The sequence below is a fragment of the Thermobia domestica genome, chromosome 14 (assembly GCF_964235325.1).
Source record: "Thermobia domestica chromosome 14, izTheDome1.hap1.1, whole genome shotgun sequence".
Taxonomy (NCBI): Eukaryota; Metazoa; Arthropoda; class Insecta; order Zygentoma; family Lepismatidae; genus Thermobia; species Thermobia domestica.
Window position 1 is genome coordinate 5691602 of NC_137467.1, and position 25462 is coordinate 5717063.

Consider the following 25462-nt stretch of genomic DNA (forward strand, 5'->3'; position numbering starts at 1 on the left):
CCAAAACGTTTACTACACAGCAACTTTTTCAGCTTAGGGAAAGGTACAATTCGCTAGGAGCAAGGTCCGGACTATATGATGGATTATCAAAAAAATCCCCATTCAAATTGATGCAGCAAGTTTTGAATTGCAGCAGTAGTGTGAGGGCAGGTATTGTCGTGAAAAAACACATTTCCTCCAGAAAGACGGTTGCCATGATCTTTTGTGTTAAGAGAGTTTGTTTCTCTTTCTTGTTTCTTGGATGATGAGGAATGATGCCACTTGAGTGATTGGCAGATGCTCTCTAGGGTGTAAGAGACACCTAAGTATTATCGCCAGTGACAGTCCAATTAAGAAAGACTTTCTCCATTTGTGTGATATCGTAATGTCAATGCTGACCCAGTTCTCTAAGTTTTGTGTTGGTCATTCAGTTGCCGTGCACAAAGTTTGTTGTAGCCGAGATGTTGACACAGAATTTCACCAAGCAAAGAACGAAAATTGTCTGGAAACACAATGTGCGATTCGTCGAAAGTTACGCGCTTGTCTTGTAAGATTCTGTTGTTCAGTGCAGTCTTCAGGTATTCTGTGATGAGTAATGGGCGTCCAGATCGAGTTTCATCGTGCACATTTGTTCATCCATTATTGAACATTTTACACCATTTTCTCATATTTCTTTCCTTCATACATTATCACCATACACTGCTTTCAGTTGCAGGTAAATTTTTGACGGTTTCACCTTTTGAGCGTTCAGAAATGGAATAACACTACTTACCGTCATTTACTTTCTAACGTCAGCCTTTGATTTTTCGTGTTATTCCCCATACGCGAGTAAAAAAGTAATTGATATGACATAATTTACACCTTGTATATACAGAGTGTTTCAAAACAACACAGATAGCGTTTGGGAGAAGTGATTCCTAACACGAAGATATGACAAAAAGTATAGACCAACCTGGGTGCAGAAAACCGTCATTTCGGAGTTATAGGCTGCCGAAGGCACAAAGAACTTAACTTTAAAATGTCCATAGCTCCAAAAACTATGGGACCTACCGTAGCCCGGGTCAAGACTTCACTTAGGAACTAGTATGTGCCCTATCCAAATATCCATGTTGCAGGGTCCTGCGATACTTCCGCAACAATTTTTATAGATGCAATTAGAGAGTACTTCAAATTATATGCTCGTAGCCAAACTCCCTCTATAAAAATTGCTTCCTGAGTACCTTAGGATTCTGAAACACGGATTTTTGGATAGGGCAAATATTAGTTCCTAAGTGAAGTCTTGACTCAACTACGGTAGGCTCCATAGTTTTGGTTCTAAGGAGCTTTAAAGTTCATTTTTTTTTCATGCCTTCGGCAGCCTATATATAGTACACAGTAAAGCCCCAATTATCCGCGAGTGCCGTGAAAAATAACCATGCCTCAGCCGCGCTCAATTATTTTTCATAAGTAGTCGCTGCGGATTGACATTCCACATTCAAATAAGTACTGTAGTTTGTGAAACATAAAAATAAATTGCATTGTAAAAATCATTATTTCCAACAATAGTGCAGGTTTCGAAATGCAACTCTATTAATTAGGAATAGTGACTTGCGTTCATTCAAGGCTTACTGCGAATTGAGAGTCCGCGGGCGACCACAGAAAGCTTATTACGAACCTTAAAAAAAAAAAAAAAAAAAAAAAAAAAATGTAGCCAACAACTTGCAAAATACAATAGAATATACCCTACACTGCGAAGGTCGAAAATTACTGACAGGTTTATCGCAATCTTGTCGGCCTTCTCGGAATTTTAGGATGAGTGCAAGCTCTTGCTCTTTTTTTTTTTTTAATCCTGAAATACTGTATTTTTGTGTGTTTGCACCTCATTTTTACTTTTTACGGGTTATTCGCTATTTTCGCTATCCACGGTGTCCTTGTTACCCAATTCCGTGGATAATCAGAACTTTACTATATATATCGGATATCGGACGCATTTTCCTAACATGAGTATCATTATAGGACCACTTCCTAAGGCAGGAAGAGGATTTAAGTACATACTAGTAATATTCTAAGTAATTTTTCCTTTTTTTATTCTTTTCTTCTTTTGTTTTCTTTTTTCTTCCCGAATTTTGCGACTCTTACTTTGGCGCCCGGGGCCGTCGCCCCACTTGCCTTCCTCATGGCACAGCACTGATATGTTGTAAGCAGAAACGCCTGCAGGATTTTCTTCCAAGAGAGCAAAAGACAGAAACATGTAAAACAATTATTATTAACGCACATTTCCTGATTTTAATAACTACAGTAAGTATATTAAATATTATAGTGAGTAAATAAACAAATCTAATATGATTTAACATGTACGGTATTTCGAAGTAACGAACCCCTTTCGAAAATCCAGGGGAGAGCGTTTGCACTCGTCCCCCACTGCGGGCGCCCATGTTTATTAGGTATTATCTAAATATTATTTAAGGAAAGTGTGCTCTTTGGAACATGAGTGTATCTTCAAGAGAAACATCGATACAAATAAAAGCTCCTCGTCTTGAAGAAATACCAAAAGCATAACATGTTGTTTATATTTATATCCTTTTGTAATTGATCTGCATAAAGTGAAATGTGTTGCGATTACTCTTGAAATGTACGTAATGCATCGTTTTGTAATTCTAAATAAAAACACGATAAATATGTTTGATTACACCGTTGGACGTAAACATTTGTAATTTCATTATTAAAGATTGCATATGATCTCACACGTACACGTGAATTACCACAATATTTGTCATATCGTTCTGTTCTGTCAGCATGTTAGCACACTTTCTTTAAGGAAATCATCACAGCAAGGTAAGACATTTTCTACAGTGTAAGCAGAATTTTAGTTGAGGTAACTTCCGCGACAAGTATTTCTCTTTATTCCACTTAACAGCCTTTTTACAGATACCATGTCACAAAAGAAGTAAAATTAAAACCAATATTAATAAGTTATAATTTTATTGGAAAGTGCAGTAAGGTGTTCAAAGCTGTGCCGTACTGTGGGAAAAGGGTGGTGAGCGGGAAGATGGCCCCGGTCGCCGAAGTAACGAGAACGAAAAATTCGGGAGGAATAAAAACAATAAAAAGTGTTCAAAATCAAACAAAAGCAGAGTTTATTTTGAAAATTTTCTTGCTCTTGTAGCCAACCATGGTAGCGTTTCGTAGCTGGTCTGTTCACCTCAATCATGTGTACGGGGGCTCCGTCGTATACTCTCGCCCTAGACCCTGATTTTCAACGGCAAGGCATTGGTTAAAATAGTGAATATATACACTGTATGTATGCACAATGATTCAACATTATTAGCGTTGCATTCCAGAAGATACACTTCTCATCTCGGAAACGAGGCGAAAAATATACAAGGTATTCCAAAATTATCTTTCCAACTTTGATCGCGTATAAGTTAGAAGGGATAGAGAGAAAGGCGCGGTTTGCGGCATAATGTTCACACACACATAGTTTTAGTAGTGTTCGACTGAGTTTAATGTGGGCGCCCTCTGTAACACGAAGGATATCTAGGCGATATTCCAGTTCCGCCCACATTCAGTCTAGCATGTCCTCCGTGACTGTCCAAATGCTGCACTCATGCTAGCTCGCAGTTCTTGCAGGTTCCGCAATGGAGTCTTGTAACTGCATTCTTCACAAAGCTCCCAAAGAAAAAAAAATCTAGTGGTGTTATGTCCGGAGACCTTGGGTGCCAGGCAATGGGTCCTCCTTAGCCACTCCAGTGACCTGGAAATATGTCATCCGAAGTCCCGCGGCTCAGTGAGAAGGGGCACCGTTCTGCTGCAGCAGGATGTTAGATTTTGGGTGTTCGATCTGTAGAAATATAAATTGTTCTAATACACCCAAACAAACAGTCGCTGTGATTGACGTCTTCTCAAATAAAATCGGTTCTACCACACGATTATGAAGCCGACCACACCACACGCTTACTTTTGGACTGTCGCACACAATTTTCCGGCTTACGAGGTTTCTCCGAGCCCCTATCTGCACATTGTGTCGGTTTACCATCCCGGACACATGAAAACATGCTTCGTCCGAGAACATCACCTTTGTAAAAAAAAGTCTGGGTTCTCGTCAATGAAATTGAGAATCTCAACTGCAAATGCTTTGTACTTTGGCCTATCATCAGGTTGAAGCGTACCGGTATACAGCAGCTGCAACTTGTAGACATGCAGGTTCATCGCTTGTCTAGCACCCTGTGTTCCGTGGTTATTGGTAACTGCAACTGTTGAGATACTGTTTTACGGATTGGTTTGGTTGGGCTCCGGAGAAATGCCTTTTTCAGTCGTTCCACATCTGCTCCACTTGTGCTCGGACGTCCATAAGTTGTCCTCTTCATGACACTTCCGATTTCCTTGAATCTTCAGTATTACTTCCAGATGGTCAGACGTGATGGGAGTGTGCATCTATAGCCCATCCGGAAATTACACTGGACGTGGGTGTCAGATTTAGTCTATCCATCATTCCACACACTGTGCCATCTTCTGCTGAGGCTTCTGCGGAGACCTCAGCTGCAAAGCCAGAAACAAAGACAAAAATAAATTAGAGAAGAGAGATTTGTTGAAAGTATTTGTATAGAACAAAACTTTAGGTGAACATTATGCCGCAAACCGCACCTTTCTATTTATCCCCATTTCTGACTTACTCGCAATCAAAGTTCTACGTGCATCCCCTAATATAGCAAAGACAACTAGCAAATCGCTTGCTGTAAGATTGATTTGCAATTCGGCCAAGCTTGTATCCAGCTTGATTGAAAAACATGCCGCAAGCTGAATTCCAGTAACAAAGTTACATGGGGGCAACCTATCATTCAGTATTCCATTAAAGCTTGACGCAAACGTTTTGCAAGTCAAGTCAATAACCAATGAACGGCCAGTGATGCTATGACGCTCTGCGAAGAGTCTAAAGCATCGCTTGCAAGTACAACAAAAGGCAGATTTTATGAAAGCATGCGTTTCAAGTGCAAGTGTAGAAAGCCAAAAGCCAAGCACGTGCCAATTGGCCAAAAGCTTTCTTGCTACTAGGGTCATTGCCTTCGTAAAACTAGTTCATCCAAGTCTTAGATCTTAAACACTGTTTTATTGGAACAAGATTCATAGTATTAATACCCGAGTACGCCCTCACCATGGATCCGCCATTGGTCTCTACCTTAAAACTAGAGCCGAAGTGTTGCACTCCTTCCACTGTATTCGTGGCTCATCACCAGAGAATAATTGCAAATTGTTCCAAAGTAGTTGAATTGAATATTGCTCGTAAACAATCACGGAAAGAGAAGGACCAAAATGATAAAGCATTTCTTGTTTGAAACAATCATACATTGTTAGTCACTCAAAGGGAAAAATAAAATGTGTAAATACGAACATATTGCTAAAGGTAATGATGGAAATAAACTAAACAGCTTAAATTATCTAGAATTACCCAAGAATACAGGAGATCTTAAAAGAAATATTACACAACAATAAATTAGAATGTATTTTTATGAAGCGTTATGAATGGCAGCGTCTATAGTAGACGATCACTCATGTTTGGCAAATACTCTAATGGATAGTTCTATCGTCCAAGGTCGTGATTATCCTATATCAACAGATGAATGTGTACTTTCTATATGTGTCGGTTCCTAACCATGTGTGAAGGAGATTACATAATTGGAGTGACCTTGCGGAGGGAATCGAAGGTTCGATTGGAAACGATGAGTTCATTCATCTGATGTTCTCAAATATCCGGATGCCAATCATCTTTTAACACTTCAAACGCAGTAGCAGCTTCTCTAACCAAGTCAAAGGGTAAGTATGCTGTTTTGCCTCTGTTGTGTCCAGAAGAATATTAACCATTAGCTCTCCCGACTAACGTGCGATCTTTGCTGTTCATGTGCAGGCTTCGTTTCCCAGTAACGTAACGCGGAAAGTAATTCGCTATTTTAAAATGTTTCAGGCTCCTAAACTGTTTCAATTACAACCTTTCATTTCTCATAAAATTTGGTTTATTGAATACCCAGGGCCGGCCCTAGGCAATTTGACACCCCGTGCAATGCTATCATTTGCCATCTCACCTTTCTCAAGAAAGAACAAATCTTAAAAGTAACGATTTTAAGTATGCTACCCTATCATGAACAACGAAGGGGAGGGAAAGTGCACTCGCACTCAGAAAGTTAACACTACAAATGCAATCTCGTTGTGTGTTGTTTGTTTTTTCTTTAAATAATAATCTATTATATTAGTGAAAGATAAAGTAAACACACCTGTAGACAAAAGATAATTTTTTTTTTTTTTTTTTTTTTTTAGAATTCAATATCGATCTTCAATTTCAATATATCAATTTGCAATTCCAGTGCAACTAGCTCTTTTATCTTAATTTCTTGATTTTCCTTCTACATAAAAAGCAAACTTGTTTCCACCTTCAATGATAAGGAACTTGTTTGTAATAAAGACAGGACTAGTTTCCATATCAAAACTGTCATAGTAACTAAATGAAACAGGTGTTTGCTACTGTTCGAGAATTGAGTTCTTGTATATGAAATCAAGGAATTCGTGTTGGGATTTGCTTGATCATTTGTTTTGGCACTGTCCATATAAGCTTAAACTAATGAGACCTAAACATGATTTATGAATGTAGTATTCAAATAGAAGGTTAGCTTAGTAAATTTAACTACTATCATCATGGATTCTGTTTTCAACAAGAAATATTTATTTTAAATAATATAGTTATGACAGATTTTGCCGCCCCTCGAAACTAGTATAAATGCACATGTTGCACATATGGTAGAGTTGGCCCTGTGAACACCATTGCCTCCCTCAAAGTTGTACTCAATATATGCCACAGTATTTCCTACACATTTTCTTAAAGGGACGGGTGTGTCTTCTGTGGTCGTCTTTAATAATTCAGCAGGAACGCCAATTACGACCTGAAAACAGGGATGTTATAGGGTATAAACGAGGTATACATTATATACAGTGCGTTTCACGAATAACACTAAGACCCGCCTCCTGAAGAAACCAAGGCAGATAGAAGCATGAACGCTTATGTAATCTTCAAGGGACATAAAATATAATATTATGCCGATAAGGAGAATCCCCGAAGAGGGGGCCTAATGGGATTACGGGGGATAACTACAAAATTTTAAATAGCAACTCTCATCGTGTTGTACCTCGTTTGAATGGTAATTACGTGTAGAGACCAATTTTGGGAACTACATGTCGCTAGCGTGTCCCTATCCAACATCGGCGTGTCCCTATCGACCAATGTACGGTCGAAGTACGTTCCACGCATAACACTAAAGCGCTTCTCCTGAAGAAACGCACTGTATTTACGATGGGCTATAAAAATATTAGGGTGGATATACAGTGCGTTTCACGAAGAAACCAAGGCAGATAGAAGCATGAAATCTTCTGTAATCTTCAAGGGACATAAAAGACAACATTATGCTGATAAGAAGAATCCCCCAAGAGGGAGGCCTAAGGGAGTTAAGTGGGGTAACTACACCGTGTGGAACGTACTTTACGGATGACCGCCATGTTGGATAGGGACACGCTATTGACATGTAGTTTCCAAAACTTTTCTCTGTACGTGATTGTATTTCAAACAAGGTACCACACGGTGGGGGTTGCTATTTAAAATTTTGTAGTTACCCCCGTAACCCCCTTGAGCCCACGTCATAGGAGGTTCTCCTTATCAGCATAATGTTGTCTTTTATGTCCCTTGAAGGTTTCAAAAGGTTTCATGTTTCTATCTGCCTTGGTTTCTTCGTGAAACACACTGTATATCCACCCTAATATTTTTATAGCCCAGCGTAAATACACCTTAAATTTATGAAAGAACGAAGACGCTATATTTTTGAAAACGGTCAAGCGACCAGAAACTATAGTAGTACATCATTGGACAGATCTCATTTTCAGGTTCTTTTTAAGAGTCTGGGGTTTGTTGACACAGACATACTGGAAGAAATCACAAGCTTAAGTCTGGATTTCTTAATGGTCATTTCTACTGTAGGCCATGCTGGCCTATCCCGTGGTCCTGGAAAGTGCTCATTCAGGGTTTCCAGTTCTGTAATGTAAACTTTTATGTGGAGAATAACAAGGCTGTTTTTCTTGCACCTTGCCTTGTGCATTTTGAAAGGCTTTGCTGAAATAATATGTTTTCCACTCATCTTCTCCTTAGATTTTGCAGGCGAAGGGCTACCAGATCTCTCAATGTCCATAGCAATACCAATAACCATTAATTTTCTGTGGCAGTTTTTTTTAATTGTGTTTGCATCAAGAACACAATGTTTTCCTCCACTCAAAGACTGTTATACCTCATTATATTGCTGTAATTTTTGCGTTCTCCTGAATTCTCAACTGACCAGCCTTGAGCCTTAAGGGATTTCAAAGACATTAAAACAATAAAAAGTTCATTACAATGTCCACATTACTTAATTATAATTATAATCCATGCTGATCTAGTAGCTACTGCGTAGCTCTTTGGTATACGTGGTACTAGGTTCGATTCCCAGTGGGAGAGGACAACAGTTTAATTTTACAGCACAATCATTCACTTTCATTAATTATTTGTCTCCTTTTGCCTGAAGGGCGTAACGTGGGGCAAAGAACTCAGAAAAAATCATTTTAATTTTTCAAGACTAGAATTAAACATTTAAAAATATATAGTACAGATGATAACGGCAACCTTCTCCTATAAGCACACCATTCGTTGAATTTTTCGCAATACGGTTTCTTCAGTTGAGGGTTTTTTAAAGTATTATTATTATTACTCATATCCTAGGATCTTGCTAGACAATAATATATATACCGCAGGCCATTAAAAGAAAAAGACTTCGTTGAATGTCATAAAACTCCGATTACCGAGTGGACTGTGCCACGGTAGTGGCTCACGCAAAACCGGGGTCTTCCGGGTTTTAACCTCTCCATTAGTAAGATATTTAGTAAAAATCTACAGTTACGTTACCGTATTAAGACTTGTATATTACCACTGTCAACAAGTGAAATGAAGTTGAGCACTTGAATCCTTCTCCTTTGACAAAATTCTGCGTACGCTACTGTGTCAAGCGACATAATATCCATTCAACGCACATCAAAGATAAACAGGTGCTTGTCAAAATAGAACCCTGTAAGGAACAAAATACCTGTTTTATCCACTGATTAAATTCTACTGTTCTTTTGTGAATTACCAGGGCCGCAGTGACTGTGGTAGAACATTCACCTCTGGTGCATGGGGGTCCTTGGTTCGATTCCAGCTCGCGTCAAGTGAACTTTGTGGTGGACAAACACCGTGCTGGTGGGTTTTCTCGGGTTCTCCGGTTTCCTCCCACTTTCTTCATTCCACCATTTCACTCATTTCTCATTATCACGTCTCTTTTAGCCTAACCGGCATAACCGTGGGACGTTAAACTTAAAGGTTTCATTTTTTCATTTCATTTTCATTATCATCTTTCTGCTATTGAAAACCAGGACATTGTTGGGAAGTAACTTTTCCAAATATAGACCCTTGAGTAGGTGATTTACGTTCACTCCTTGCATCTGTAGAACCAGCACAATACGATAAGCTATTTTTATTTTATTGCTGTTGAATGTAGTAATAACAATAGTTAGGATTTGGATTTAGTGCCTCTTTCAGTAGCTAGGCTATATAAGACATGGACCGCTTGAGCTCCAGCCGAGTCAAACACACGTGCGATTACCACATAGCCACGAGGGAGTTCGTAATGATAGTTAGGGAAGTAACACAGGTCCTAGATCCAAGGATTATGAACTGAATGCTGCGACGTGGAGTGCTCTAGCAATATTCAAGCGAACTATAAATTAAGATTACGTATGTAGCTGTCAATATAAAGTCAATATAAGAGTATGTAATTCCAAATATGTATATTTTAGAGTACTTCAATGAAAAAAGGAATAAAAAGATTGTCATGGCAGAAAACCGGAACAAAATGTAAGTCGACGGTCGTGGTGGAAGAATCTTGAAACTGAGATTGTCCCAGTCAACAATAGCGATGGACAAAACCGGTTTTTATAAAAACCGGAAACCGGTTTCTTGGAAAACCGAAAACCGAAAAACAGGCATTTCGGTTTTCTTCAAAACTGGTTTGTTTATTTCAACGAAATTGTTTCCGGTTTTTTTCTAAAACCGTTTCGGTTTTCACCAAAACTGTTTTGAAAACATAAAACTATTTATGTGGAAACGAAATCGCGGTTTCCGGAGAACAACGAAACAGTATTCTGGTCAGAAATAGAACAAATTTTGGAAAGAAACGGAACTGGTTTTTGGAGAAAGCCGATAACCGGTTTCGGCGAAAACCAAACGGGTTTTGGAAAAACCCAAGCCGGTTACGGGGAAAAATCTGTTTTCAAAAACTGGTTTAGATTTTCCTAAAAACCGGAAACCGAAAAACCGGCTTTTGTGCCCACACTATTCAAAGCAAGACAATGACTATTCTAACAATCAAATACAAAGGCCGATAATACCCAGTTGTGGCGACAGGTGACTCAGTAGTAGATGCTTAATTCAGGTGTTACGGGTCCCTGGTTAATCCCAGACCAAGTAAGTTGACAGTGGACAACATTGTATGTCTACGTTTTCTCGGGTTTCATCAATTTCCTCCCTCATTCTCATTCCGCCACTTCTTTCATTATTATTCAACTTCGTTAGTTATCTGTCTCCTTTAGCCTAAGGGCCATAAGAGCAGAACGTAAAACTAAAAATTTGATTTAATTTAATTTATTTTTTGTCTTCTTTCATTATGTATATTTTTGTGCAATAAAACGGCTGTTAAAATTGTTAAATGTTGGAGAGGAGGGAAAATGAATTTCACACTTTTACGACAAAACCATTCCTTTGGGCTCATTAGTTAAGTTCCGGAAGCAAACAGAATAATTGTTCGGCAACGAGACAAAATTGCCAGAAGAGTACTCCAATTGGAGTCCTTCTTGGTTATGACGCTTTGAGCGTTGGAACTGTTTATAGTAAAAATGACAAGCAGAACCTCAAATATAATTGTACAATCCTAGAACTGATATTTTGTTGCAAGTCCCAGCATAAGTAATCTGAAATTTTTTCATCCATTTAGAAGGCTTGTAAAGTATTCGAAAGACTATTGTGCCCTACTGTCCGTTCTGAATGATTTGCGGTGATAACTGAGGCTGAAGTGTTCTTGGAGAACAATTCCCAGCAGCATTTCTGAATTTAAGAGGAAATATACATACAATCAGTGGCGGATCCAAGGGGAGGGCTATAGCCCCCCCCCCTTGACGCTCAGATATACACTAGATAAAATGAACTTCAATCCTGCTTTACACTGGATAAAACGGCAAAATATGGTTCAGCCCCTCCCTTGATCATATCCTGGATCCGCCCCTGCATACAATCGTATTTTACTAAAAAGATATAAGCTTACTAAATATACACAGTTAAATGTATTACATTCATTAAAATAAGTTTGAAGAAAGTATATGATAATTTTATGATTCTCGTAGTATAGAGCTTTACTTTTAATACAGCAGTCTGTATCAAATATAACAAACAGAGGAAAACAAAAACAGAGCAGGTGAATATTTTTTGGAACCTAAATGGTATTATTAGCAAACATATAAAATGCGAACGTCAGATAAAAGCAAGAGGAGGAATGGCGAAATAATCCTTTAGGAAGAAGATACGTTTTTGTTGTGAGTTTTTGAACACTCATAAAATATTTCGTGTGTAGGCTACTATTGTACTCGGTTGGCAGACTCTGTTGGCAGTTTCTCAGCTTTGGACAAGTGGTCTGCCAGTAATAACAGAACTACTATAATGGTCATGACTTATTTTTAAAATTAATATTACTTATGGTTTTAGCAGGGCCGACCCTAGGCAATTTGCCGCCCTATGCAATGGCGTCATCTACCGTCACCGTTTCTCCAGAAAAAAAATCTTAAAACCAGAATTTTAAGTATGCTACCCCATTATGAACACTCAAGAGAAGAAAAAGAGTACTAGACTTAGAAAGGCATAAACACTACAAATACAATCTCATTGTGTCTTTTCATTTCTTTCAACAATAATTTATTATGTTAGAAAAAGATAAAGCAAACACACCTGCAAAGGAAAGATGATAATCCTTTCTATAGAATTCAATATCGAGCTTCAATCTCAATATATCAGTTTATAATTCCAGTGCAAGTAGTTCTTTTATCTTTATTTCATGATTTTCCTTCTACATGTGTTAAATTTATTTTAAAACTTGTTTCCATCAATTGATAAGGTACTTGTTTGTGGCAAAGACAATACTAGTTTTCGTATCAAAACTGTGATAACTAACTAAATGGAACAGGTGTTCGCTACTGTTCCAGAATTGACTTCTTGTATTTGACAATAATCAAGCAATTTATGCTGGAATTTGTATGACCATTTGCTTTAGCACTGTCCATGTAACCTTAATCTAATGCGACGTAAACGTGATTTATGAATGCAGTATTCAAATAGAAGGCCAGCTTAGTAAATTTAACCACCATCATCATGAAGTCTGTTTCCAATAGTTATGACAAATTTTGCCGCCCTTCGAAACTTACCGCTCCGTGTAAACGCACGTGTTGCACATATGATAGAGCCTGCCCTGGGTTTTCATGCTGTTATTATTTGTTGGACCTTTTCTAAGTGTGAAATTAGATTACATGACGCTACTGCTAGCATTATTATTTTTTCCCTAATTATCTTTTCAGAGTTCGTAACCTCTTTTCGCAGGTTCCAGGATGGAGTTCATGTTGTGGCTGTTGCTGTTGTTACACCATTTTATATCCACCACTGTAGAATATGTATTTGAAGAGGAAAAGATGCCAACGGTAAATAAACTATCTCATTCATGAAACTTAGAAGATTACTCCGTAAATATATCCAACGATATTAACAGTAAAGTTTTACTCATAAGTAATCATTTGATAAATTTCATTGTAGGCCTACCGTGTACTACGCATCTATGCATAGGCGTCGACTTGAAGAAAATATTGGGGGGGGGGGGACAATGAATAAATATATAATCATATTCAGCAGTTTTCTATCAACTGCTTGATCAAGGCCTCCCCCAACCAGTTCTCGGTAAGCTGCATCCACTCTGCTGCGAAATTCACGACCTAATGCAAATTTGCCTAGTCTTTAAAACGCATTCAGGTTCAAAACTTGTTAACTTCACTGCAAGTTTGCGCCCACACTGATCTCACTTGTTATATCAGTGTTGCCAGAGTGTTAGTTGAAGCTTCAGTGTTCCATTAAACACAGTTTTGAAAATGGCGTTTTGTATCGAATAAGAAGGCTCTATATTGAATTAAAAGCACTACGAAGTTTACGACAGAAATTCTTTCTCCTCTTTGTTAATTCTTCCTCGACTGGATTATATTGGGGGGAAAGGACCCTACTTGTAAATATTGGGAGGCCAAAAGCGTCCTTCCCCCCCCCCCCCCCAAAGTCGGCGCCTATGCATCTACGTTACTTTCAAATTTTAAATAGTTCATGGATGAAGATGGAATACGAGAAATTCTTAGCAAGCATAAACCAGGGAAATAAGGCCTGATATATACTATGAGATAAATCCTAGGAAATATTTTAGGATTTATCTTCGGGAAAATGTTACGACATATCTCGTTGGAAAACCTATCCTTTTCTACCATACACTTGAAGATTTTTCCTGTCTAACCTGACTACGTGCTTGAGAAATTCAACATGCATTTCTCGCGAAATTCACAGGTGCAGCCGCAAACATATTTGGATTTCTTGTGAAATGTTCTTTCAGAATTATATTATAGTTCACAATTTTGCGAAATCTAAAATAGGATCGCACCAGGATAACTACGCCCGTGTTTGTCAGTTGTTAAATTGCACATCCCTAAAAAGAAGAAGAAGAAGAAAGAAACAAAGAAAAAGAAAGAAAAAATCATTCGTTCTCTCACCTGATGTCGCTTAAATCGAAATCTTAATGAATTTTCTTTCCGAAATAGAGCGTGCTCTAAACAAAAGATCGTTCAGAACATATGAAATGGCAACCGATGTGATGCCATACACGTTAAGATTTTGACTCGAGGAAGAATCGTAAGAGATTTTCTATATCTATCCTATAATGTGTACCAGGCCTAAGGGTTATTAAAAGACCAAGCCTCTTTTTTTTTTTTTTTTTTTTTTTTTTTTTTTTTTTTGGTTAAGTGACTCAAACGCAACGTAAAGACTTGCCATACGTCTAGATAAAGACTTATTGGCAATTTATACAGATAATAATTTTTTAAAAGTTTAATGTCCCACGATTATGCCCCGAAGGTAAGAGAGACAGTGTTAACGATAATGAACGAAATAGTGGTATTTAAAAACGTGAAGAAAACGTGAGAACCACAAGAGAATCCACTCACATGATGTTTGTCCAGTGTGCAGATGAAATGAAAACCAATTCTTTTGGTTTAACGTCCTATGATTCTGCGCTTTAGGCTACTGAGGACGATGATTAAGAAAAGTGAATGACAATGGGAGAATTCCTGGAATGAGAATGTGGGAGGAAATAGGAGCACATCGAATAAACCACGGGCAACATTTCCACCACAAACTTACATGGCCGGGGATCGAACCAGTGATTTCACACAGCAGACGTAAGCGTCATTGAGCCAAGGCGCCAAAGTAAAGAGAACCCAAGCTTTATTAATATGTATTTGATCATAGTAACCCTCATACAGTAATACATTTTATTTTGTTTCATTCACCACAGCCACAGTTAATTGCCAAGTATGGGTATCCATCAGAAATTCATCACGTCATTACGAAAGACGGTTACATCCTGGAAATGCACAGAATCCCTTACAGTCCCAACTCTGTGTCATCATACAGAGTAGGCTCTCGACCAGTCGTGTTTCTACAACATTGTCTACTTTGCAGTTCAGCTGATTGGATTGTCATGGGACCAGGAAAATCATTAGGTGAGTTCATTTCGCTTTCATCTGTAAAGTAGGTAGAGTTTCGACAACAAAAGTTGGAGGGCTTGGTTGGAAGATAGTGGTTTGTACTGGGATTTGTACTGGATAATATGATACTTGAGAGTTTTTTCGAGGTTCTCCTGTTTCCTCGCATGTAATCTCGCCAACTCTTTTATAATCTTCCATCGTCAATCACCGTCATTCACCGTCATTCACCGTCAATGCTCAAGTCAATGGCATCATTTGCCGCTTTCTCTTTCTCCAGATAGAACAAATCTTAAAAGCCACTGTTTTAGGTATGCTACCCCATTATGAACAACGAAGGAAAGGGAAAGTGTACTTTCACTCAGAAAAAGCCTAAACACTGGAGATACAATCTCTTTTTCTCTAGTTTTTTCTTTTAATAATAATCTATTATGTTAGTGAAAGATAAAGCAAACACACCTTGCTGAGGAAAGATGCTAATCCTTTTTATGGAAATCAATATCGAGCTTCAGTGTCAATATATCAGTTCGCAATTCCAGTGCAACTTGCTCTTTTACTTTTATTTCTTGATTTCCTTTCTACATCTGTTAAAAAAAAAAACTTGTTTCCACTTTCAATGATAAGGAACTTGTTTGTGACAAAGTCAAGACTAGTTTTCATATTAAAACTGTGATAACTATCTAAATGGAACAAGTGTTCGCTACTGTTCGAGGATTGAGTTCTTGTATTTGACAACAAAATCAAGCAATTCATGCTGGGATTTGTTTGACAATTTGCTTTAGCACTGTCCATGGGACCTTAAACTAATACCACCTAAACATGATTTATGAATGTGGTATTCAAATAGAAGGTCAGCTTACTAAATTTAACTACCAACATCATGAGGTCTGTTTCCAACAAGAAATATTTATTTTAAATAATATAATTATGACAGATTTTGCCGCTCCGTGCAAATGCTCGTGTTGCACGTATGGTAGAGCCCGCCCTGCCTACAGGATTAGGATGAGGAATTAAGATGTCTGAGCATGCAGATCTAAAGCCATGTTAGCGCGTCGCGTATAAATCATGAAGTTCCTAGTTGATTACACTTGCCAGGGAATCGAAGGGGAAGAATGGAACGGAGAAGGAAGATAGCAGCCTGATGCCATTATGATAGGTACCATCCAGGCATTTGTCTGGTATGAATGAGGAAAAGCCAGGATAAAACCTCTTTCAGGATGGCTGACCTGAAAAAGCTGCTACACCTTTTCGACCGAGTTTCCGCAGCAAGAATCTAACCCAGGGCCACTCACACAAAGGCGAGAGGTTTAGCGAGTACGCTATGCGGACCCAGTAGCCTACAGAGCATAAACATCAGACTTCAAACTAGAAATCCATTGTATTCATTTGAAAGCAAATCCCTCGTATTTGACCACTATCAACTCCTCCAACCTGTTTATGTAAGATGTGTTAAGTAGGGATGTAGTGTCCATTAAGGCTTAGCCTATCCATTTATTATAGGCCTACATCAGCCTCAAATGTTGCTTTTGGATATTGATACAATTAATTTTATTAAAATGAATTAATTTTATAATACGCTGTTCAAACATCAAGCGAGTTGAAGCGAATCTTTTGCAAGAACGCATTGAAGGCTATCGGCTGCTAGCCTTCCGCTTCCCTCATGGAATTAGGAGATTGGGGCGGTGACAATCACTTTCCCGCCACCCTCAGCAGACGAAAACTTCTTGAGCTATACACAAATTCAACATGATGCAACGAAAGTGGACGAAAGGCTAGCCTTTCGGGTGTTTGGCGAAACAAAAGCGACAGGATGCGGTCTTGTAAGAAAGTATAGAACAGAGACTATGAAAAATTCAGAAGCTCACATTCAGAAAAATAAACACACTGCTGAACAAGACTGCACTTATTTAATATAAAAACACATTTACACGTGACGTTTCGATCTTCTATCCAAGATCCTCATCAGACGTACACTGATGAGTGTACGTCTGATGAGGATCTTGGATAGAAGATCGAAACGTCACGTGTAAATGTGTTTTTATATTAAATAAGTGCAGTCTTGTTCAGCAGTGTGTTTATTTTTCTGATTTTATTCGCAAGACGTTGACTATGATTGTGTCTCACATTCAGTAACAAGTTTTGACCAAGAAAGAAAAAAAAAAAAAAAAAAAAAGAGAGAGAGAGAATAAAAATGTTATGATATTATGAATAGTATTAATACATCAGGGACCTCATTGCGTACTGGTTTGCGTTATCACAGCGTAAAATTTACATTTTAGTTTTCGATAATTGACATAGCAGTTGTAATTGCTTGTTGTATTTTTTGCGTTGCGTTGCTATCCTCAAGTTTTTCTAAGATCGATACTGAAGGAGACCTCAGATGAGGTATAGTTTCTTTTCTTTTCTTTTTTTCATACTTTCAATCTAAAAATAGCTTTTTCTGTAAAAATCATCAATTGACTGTGAGCTACTGCTGCACTGTTTTCCATTAGTATGGTATGCTGATATGTGTTGTTGTTGGTGAAGTGCTTAAGTTTGTCAATGATATGGGGAAGTTACACTTAAGATCGTCTTATAGCTATCCGTTTTTATTTGTTTCTTTGAAACAGTAATACAATGTATATGTGGTATGCGAGTATCGCATATGTAAGGGAACCATATATGTAAAGGAAATATGAAGCAGAACCACTCTTATACTTTTTCTTGCATTGTATGATAAATATATGGCATGAATTAGCATTTTTCTATCAAGTATTACAGCGTAGTCAGAATACTAAGACGTGATCGTTTAAATAAGGGCGGGATAGCTTTTTTTTTGGGGGGGGTAACTTAAAATTCACTTTACACTCATATATACATACAACAAAAATTGCAAGTTTCAGGGGATTGGGCCCCTCGCCACCCTCTAGCTACGAATCTAATTTCAGCCTACCCATTTCAAAACTTCACGCTACGTTACTGGTGTTAAGTTATTAAATACTCTGATATCCTGTTAAGTTATACAACAGTAACGAACATACGTGCATTTAAGGTTGCGTACAATTAGGAGTTGCTTCGATCTGTTCACACAAAATTAATTATTCGTGTTGGATGCGGGATTGCCCCTACAACATTGCCACCGCAATTTAGTTTTGCCCCAGGTGAATGGGATTGCCCTGTTTGGGTTTGTTGGTTAGGAAAAAAGCCATAGCGTTACATAAGTAGTAGAAACCTTGAACTATGTGTAAATATTCAGATAAATATTTTGCAGGAGAGTGTGATGTTTTACCGTGAGTGGAAAAATGCCTCGTGAAGTTCAGTAATAGATAAAGTTTTACACGGGAAGAAAAGTGAACCTCTTTGTGAAGGGCAGATATGATTACACCTTGTTACACTCTTCAATTACACTTTAAGAGACTGTAACCTTTTAGAGTAATTGCCTTCTTAAGAACAATTCTAAATGTAACTCACTTGCACGTGAATGACGTTGTTCGTTGCACTAATCATAGAATGAATTAACTTCAGGAAAACTGTTTTAACAAGAGCATGATCTAAGCCATAGATTTAGTTTGGCCGAAACATACGGCTCTGTGTATAGCAGAAGCAAATATCCTTGGAGGGCACTAATCCCTTCCACTCTCCCTGTAGATCCGCCACTGAACAACAGCCAGACTCCCTGTTATAAAACAGTTGTATTATGTTCGTTGATTGATTGATTAATTGGGAACAATAATGGGCATATCAGAAGTGTAGTCAAATATCCCCTTAACTATTATGTTCGTAATCCTCTCAGTTTATCCACATACTAAGTTAATGTTTTGTGTGTAGAACGGAACTTGACTTTGAGCTTACTTAGTCTCTAATGTGCAGCGTAAGCATTTTTTATAATAACATTTAGTAAGCTGAAAATAACATATTACAAGTTGATATAAAGTGCGAAGTTACGAAATCATTGTAGCCTGGATTCTTATTTATGTGCCAAATCAATGTATGAATCACACACACACGGACATGCATCACAATGTCTTAAAATATTTGCAAGAAGGCGTATACAAATATTTCTATATGTATTTCATTTGTGAGTCAATTATAAACTTGAAGTTACTCAATAACACTTATTTTGTTTTGGAATTTAATGCTCTTTCTCACCACCAGAGCTAGGAATTTTAAGTGCTGTACCTTATTTTATGATTATTATCATTATTGATATTAAAACGACCAAATTAGCTTGTCTTATATAGAAAATATTAAACAAATGCTCTTAACTGTGTTTTGCTTGTACCTTTATGCACTTTTTAGACAATTTTTCGCTCCGTTGGTACATTTTACTCTATAATAATTAAACAAGGAACTCCGAATGTATGGGACATCACATTAATTTCGCCTCTGTGCAGTCCCGTTGGGTGAAAGTTGATTGAGTTGATTTTGAGTTTAACGTCTCTTTCAGCGGTGTCGTCCCACTTGCGACAGTCATATTAGCGACAGGTACTGTTAACTGTCCTATGAGTGACCGATTCGTTCATACTAAGATAATGGAAGAAGATAAGGTTCTCTCTTCTTTAACTTGTTTCATGCTATTGTGATTTAGAACCTTACAAAATGTATTAAGAAAAATTTCGCTCTATCTGAATTTAATACATGAGAATGCTCTCATTACATTAACAATCTTTTATACGTTTGTCCTAATACTATATTTTTTAATTAATTTCTATGAATACACTGACTATATCAAGGGGAAAACTAACTAAATATTTAGAGTATATTAGCCTTTAAATTTCATGTTAAAATGATACGGAGCATAAGTTTAGATTGAATATGTTTATGGCATAAGAAATATATAGGGGCGGCATAAGAAGGGCATCTCCATGTTTGCTGTATCACGTCTGGTATATCTGGTATTTAATATACATGTTTTGCTATATTACGCATACATTTTCGTGAGCCAGGGGGGCGATTCCTGCCTTCCCATCGGGCGCCCATGGAAAGAGGGTGTTCACCTCGTGAGGATATCAAAGAAATCTAAAAACACGGTGTATTCGAAGAAATTATTACAGAAGTTACAAATCTCTCGCAGGACTTAACAGTTCATCTAGTTGTAAGAGATTATTTCAGATTGCTATAGGACAAGCTTTTATGTATAAGTCAAAACAAGGGAGGAAGGCAAATTAAGCAATTAGTTTACGTTTTAGTAGCTTACAATAGGGGAGAAGGTAGTTTAAAGAGTTTGTTTATCTTTCAGATTGTTTAGAGTGAACTGCATTGTAATTGGTGGGATTGGCTGAGAATAGCCAATCAGATGTAATTGATCTCAAAAGCTGTCTTTTATCATTGACATTTTCTTTTTCATTTTATTCACAGTGTCTTAGGATGTGTAAAAAGTAGATAGTTCTTGAAAATGTTACACGTTTAAGTTTTCCAAAATAAAATATATTACTGGGCTTAGTGAGTAATTAGATTTGAATCAAATTAACTACGGAAAACAGAGCTTTTGAAGAAAGGGGATGTTACAACTGGATTTTCAATAATTACATAGGAATATACTTTTCATGGAAATATCCCTGTTGTCTCGTTAAGTTACTTGATGTGTTTCATGTCAAATCTAACTCAAAATTAAAATAAGTTTTATTTACACTCACAGTAAAGGAAAAATATATTTGATGAACAGTATCACTGGCACGCACATATTTCATACCAAGGTTGTTCGGTCGCTAATAACGCCAGAGGCAAACATATTTTACGAGAGGAAATCATATCATCTTTCGTCATCTCAATATAAATGAATCGGTCGCTCATAGGACAAATAACAGTTCCTGTCGCTAATAGGACTGTCGCTTCTGGGACTAATTCTCTTTCAGCAGCGAGGCTATATATGTAAGACGTAAATTCTAAATATACAACCATATTTCTCGGACCATTTCGGGCCTAACTTTGTAAATATACTGTACAACGACATTTACTGGACTGTTATTTCTGGAGAACTTTTAAAGCACAACTTCAAAATTAAACCCCTAATTGCTGTAAATAAAAATACAATTCTGCGTTAATTATTAAGTTTTTGTAATTCGGGCATATTTCGGGTTCATTTGACGAGCTCGGGCCAGCCTCGGGCCTAAATGCTGAAACATATTTCGGACTCGAGTCGTGCCTCACATTACGAATTCACGGGCCGGGCCGGGCCCGGGCTAAAAATTCCGGCCCGTGCAGACCTCTACATGGCGGTCGCTCACCTCTTAGCACTCGAAAATGTTTTACTTAGGAAAAATTGAAGGAAAATATATGAGTAATATAACTAACAATTTATTTATTACTTCTATTTATATGTAAAATGTGCATTAGAGTAGTAGAAAATGGATCGATCTGGCTCATAAGAGAACAACTCACAAGCCCCTGGGAAAATGACCACCGTGCACCGTGAGCCCACGGTCTTTTACGACCTCAAATTTAGGGGTGAATTTAATCCCTTTTATGAGCACTTTTAAGGGGGTGTATTCGTTCTCTTTTATGACCACGTTTAAGGGGTGAACTCGTTCCCTTTTACGAGCCCCCCCTGGGAATTGACCACCATACAACGTGAGCCCATGGTCTTTTACAACCTCCATTTTAGGGGTGAACTCGTTCCCTTTTATGAGCATATTTTTCAACCCCTATTTGACAATAGCAGAAATCACAGCTAATAAAAGAGCATGGCATATTTTCCAACCCTTATTTTAACATAGCAGAAATTACACTGAGACTATGAACATACAGCAGAAGAGATAATACATAAGACTCGTTCCCTTTTATGACCTCCATTTTAGGGGTGAACTCGTTCTCTTTTATGAGCATATTTTTCAACCCCTATTTTAACATAGGAGATAACACATAAGATTACGAACACATAGAAGAGAAGATAACACATAAGAGTACGTAACACACAGCGGATTAGATAACACATAAGAGTACATAACATAACAAGGGTGTACTCGTTTCCAACCCCTATTTTAATTACGAACACATAGAAGAGAAGATAACAGATAAGAATATGAAACACACAGCAGAGCAGATAACATAACAAGGGTGCACTCGTTTTCAACCCCTATTTTAACATAACAGAAATTACACTGAGACTATGAACACACAGCAAAGTAGATAACACACAGCACTATTTTAACATAGTAGGTAACATAAGATTACGAACACATATAAGAGCAGAAGACTACATAACATAGCAGGCCTCCATTTTAGGGGTGACCTCGTTCTCTTTTATGAGCATATTTTTCAACCCCTATTTTAACATAACAGAAATGACATAAGAATACATAACTCATTCCACATAACGAGCAAAGATTACAATCGAACACCCACGGTCTAGAGATAATCATTTTAGAGGGTGCTTTGATGACCATTTTTTCCACCCCTAATGAAATTACATAGGAGAGCAGATAATACATAAGATTCGTTCCCTTTTATGAACACTTTTTAGGGGGTGAACTCGTTCCCTTTTATGATTACTTTTTCAACTCCTATTTGAACATTTTAACATAGCAGAAATGACATAAGCATGTCCTCAAACTACTGACCATCGTGAACAAAGGTCAAACTCGAAAACGAAACAACATATCGAGGTGCTGTTTCCACATTTAGCAATTGGTCATCAAAAAAGTACTGACCATCAAGGTCAAAAATTAAAACTCGAAAACAGAGCCACATTTAGTAATTGGTCATCAGGTACTACATGTCCCAAAATTAGTGTCCATCGAGGTCAAAGGTCAAAATACTTAAAACCTAATATCTCGAAAACGGAGCCACATACTAACGTGCTGTTTCCACATTGAGTAATAGGTCATCAGGTACTAAGAAGGAATAAATTTGAGAACACAATTTTAACTAGCGCAGAATTTCTGTACCTTTTTGGGCTATTCAAAAGAAAGGAAAGATATGCCATATTAACTAGCTGAGAATTATTTAAGCAAAACGAAGAAAGCGAACATGGACCATTTTACTCAAATTTGGATGGAGTATTTATATTTGTATGAACCAAAAAAAATGAAGAAGGTTCAATATTTCTGTACAATTTTGTACTACCCAAATAATCACAAGAAAATCAAAGAAGGGTCATTTTATACCTTTTTGTGCTATTCAAATAATAGAGGCAACAAATTTCAGTGGTCTATTTTATTTTTGTACCAATCAGAAGAAAAGCAAAGATATGCCATTCTCAGACTTTTATACCATTTTGTACTACTCCAATAAACGAAGGAATACCAATCATAAAAAAAAGAAGTGAAGATTAGGTGGATTATTTTCTTTTGTACCAACTGGAAAAGAGAAGAAGAGCTACTTTAACTAGCTCAGAATTTATGTAACTTTTGAACTACTGAAATGTTCTATTTTTGTATCAATCAGAAAAACCCGAAGAAGTTCATAATTTCGATGTTCTACTTTTTATACCAACGAGAAAAAAATGAACTAGCTGAATATACGAAAGAATAAATTTAAGTGACCTATTCAATTTTGTACCAATGCTGAAATGTCATTTTTAACTGGTTCAGAATTTTACTACTCAAATAAACAATGGAATATTTAGTTTTGTACCACCGAGAAAAAACAAAGAATATTGTACCATTTTGGAGTTTTCAAATAAACAAAGGACTTATAATTTGTGTCAACTCTAAAAAGGATCATTTTAACTAGCTGAGTATTTTATATCATTTTGTATTATTTCAACAAGCAAAAGGAAAAAGCAAAAAAGGATCATTTTAACTAGTCTAATAAACGAAGGCATAAATATGAGTGAAACCAGAGAAAAACCGAAGAAGGCCCATTTTAACTAACTGAGAATTTCTGTACCTTTTTGTACTATTTAAACAAACGATGAGATAAATTTGAGTGACCCTGTTTTTTGTACTAACCAGAAAAAGCGAAGAAGGTACCTTTGTACTAGCCCAATGAACGAAAGAACAAATTTGGGTGTTCTACTTTCCATTTTAACTTGCTGAGTATTTTATACTATTTTGTACTACTCAAATAAACGAAAGAATAAGCGAAAAAAGACCTTTTTAACTAGCGCAGAATTTCTGTAACGCAAAAATTAATTTGGATGGAGTAACAAGAAAGAAAGCAAAGATATGTCATAGTAACTATTTAAATAAACGAGGGGATAAATTTAAGTGATCTATTCCATTTTGTACCAAGGAGAAATGCCATTTTTATCTAGCGTAGAATTTCTAAACAAAACGAAGGGCTAAATTTGAGAAAGCGAACATGAACCATTTTACTCAAATTTGGATGGAGTATTTAGCTTTGTATGAACCAGAAGAAAAAGTAAAGAAGATCCGTTTTAACTAGTTCAATATTTCTGTATAATTTTGTACTACCCAAATAAACGAAATTTTATTTTTGACCAATCACAAGAAAATCAAAGAAGGGTCATTTTAACTAGCCAAGCAGAAAAAAAAGGAAAGAATTAACACTTTGTACTAACCAGAAAATGAGAAGAAGGATCAGCATTCTATACTTTTTCTGCCATTTATTGGGGTGTCCTATTTCCTTTTATACCAACGAGAACCATTTTTAACTGGCTCAGAATTTTATGCCTTTTTGTAAAATTTGTATCAAACCAGAAAAAAGCAAGGAAATACCATTTTAAATAGCTCAGCATGTTATAGCTTTTTGTGTTTTTGGTCTACCCAATTTCTTGACCATGTTGTACTATTTAAAAAAAACAAAGGAAAAAATTTGTGACCTATTCACTTTTATAGCAAGCAGAAAAAGGAAAGAATACATTTGAGTGGCTTAAGCAAAGAAGGTCAATTTATACCTTTTTGTGCTTGACCTATTGAAGAATGAATAAATTTTGTTTGCAATTAAAAAAGCGGAGAAGGTCTACTTTCTGTACAAACCAGAGAAAAACAAATTTGTCTAACCCATTCACTTTTATAGCAAAGCCCCTTTTAGTTTTATACCAACCATGAAGGTCCATTATACCATTTTGTATTACTCTATTTCATTTTTGTAACAATTAGAAGAAAACAGCTCAGAATTTTATACCTTTGTGGTGTTACATTTTGTATATTTTTGTGTCATCCAGAGAACAATTTAAATTGACTCTCCCTGACAATTCAGTTGCCAGAGTCCAATGTTACTTATCTATTAAATTCTTAATATTACAGTACTACAAATTGATCCAGTTAACAGTTCAAGTTCTTCTATTCTTACACAATCAAATGCATATGCTACAGTGGGCTCAGTGTTCATTTACAGAATTAAATAATTGTTTATCTTTCTCTAAAAACATTTCTACTATTTTGTTGATATAATAATCACACTCTGTAATGTATTCATATACCAGATTAAATTTTTTCTCCAAAGTATAAGTGTTCTTAATACTACAACCTTTAAAATGCTTCTTTATATAAAGTTTATAGATTTTCTCTCTCATTTCACATTTAATTAAGATCGTCCACACCTTTTGCAATAATTCGTAATCATACTGCAGCAAACACTTGTGATCTTTTTCATTCTCATTATGTTTAGAACATGCTTCACATAATAATACTGAATTTGGTTTATACTCATTAAATAATTGTATAACACATGTATGACTAATACTTTCACTAGT

General features: G+C 36.8%; 1 protein-coding gene across 1 annotated transcript in view; it reads left to right on the forward strand.

Annotated features, from left to right (window-relative positions):
* Positions 1-12702: 12702 nt before the first annotated feature.
* LOC145670654 (lipase 3-like) overlaps positions 12703-25462 on the forward strand; it is a 46428-nt gene continuing 33668 nt past the window's right edge. The window contains exons 1-2 of the mRNA XM_081739443.1: positions 12703-12792; positions 14694-14901. Of these exons, the coding sequence (XP_081595569.1) occupies positions 12703-12792; positions 14694-14901 (298 nt within the window). The remainder of the gene's footprint in view (positions 12793-14693; positions 14902-25462) is intronic.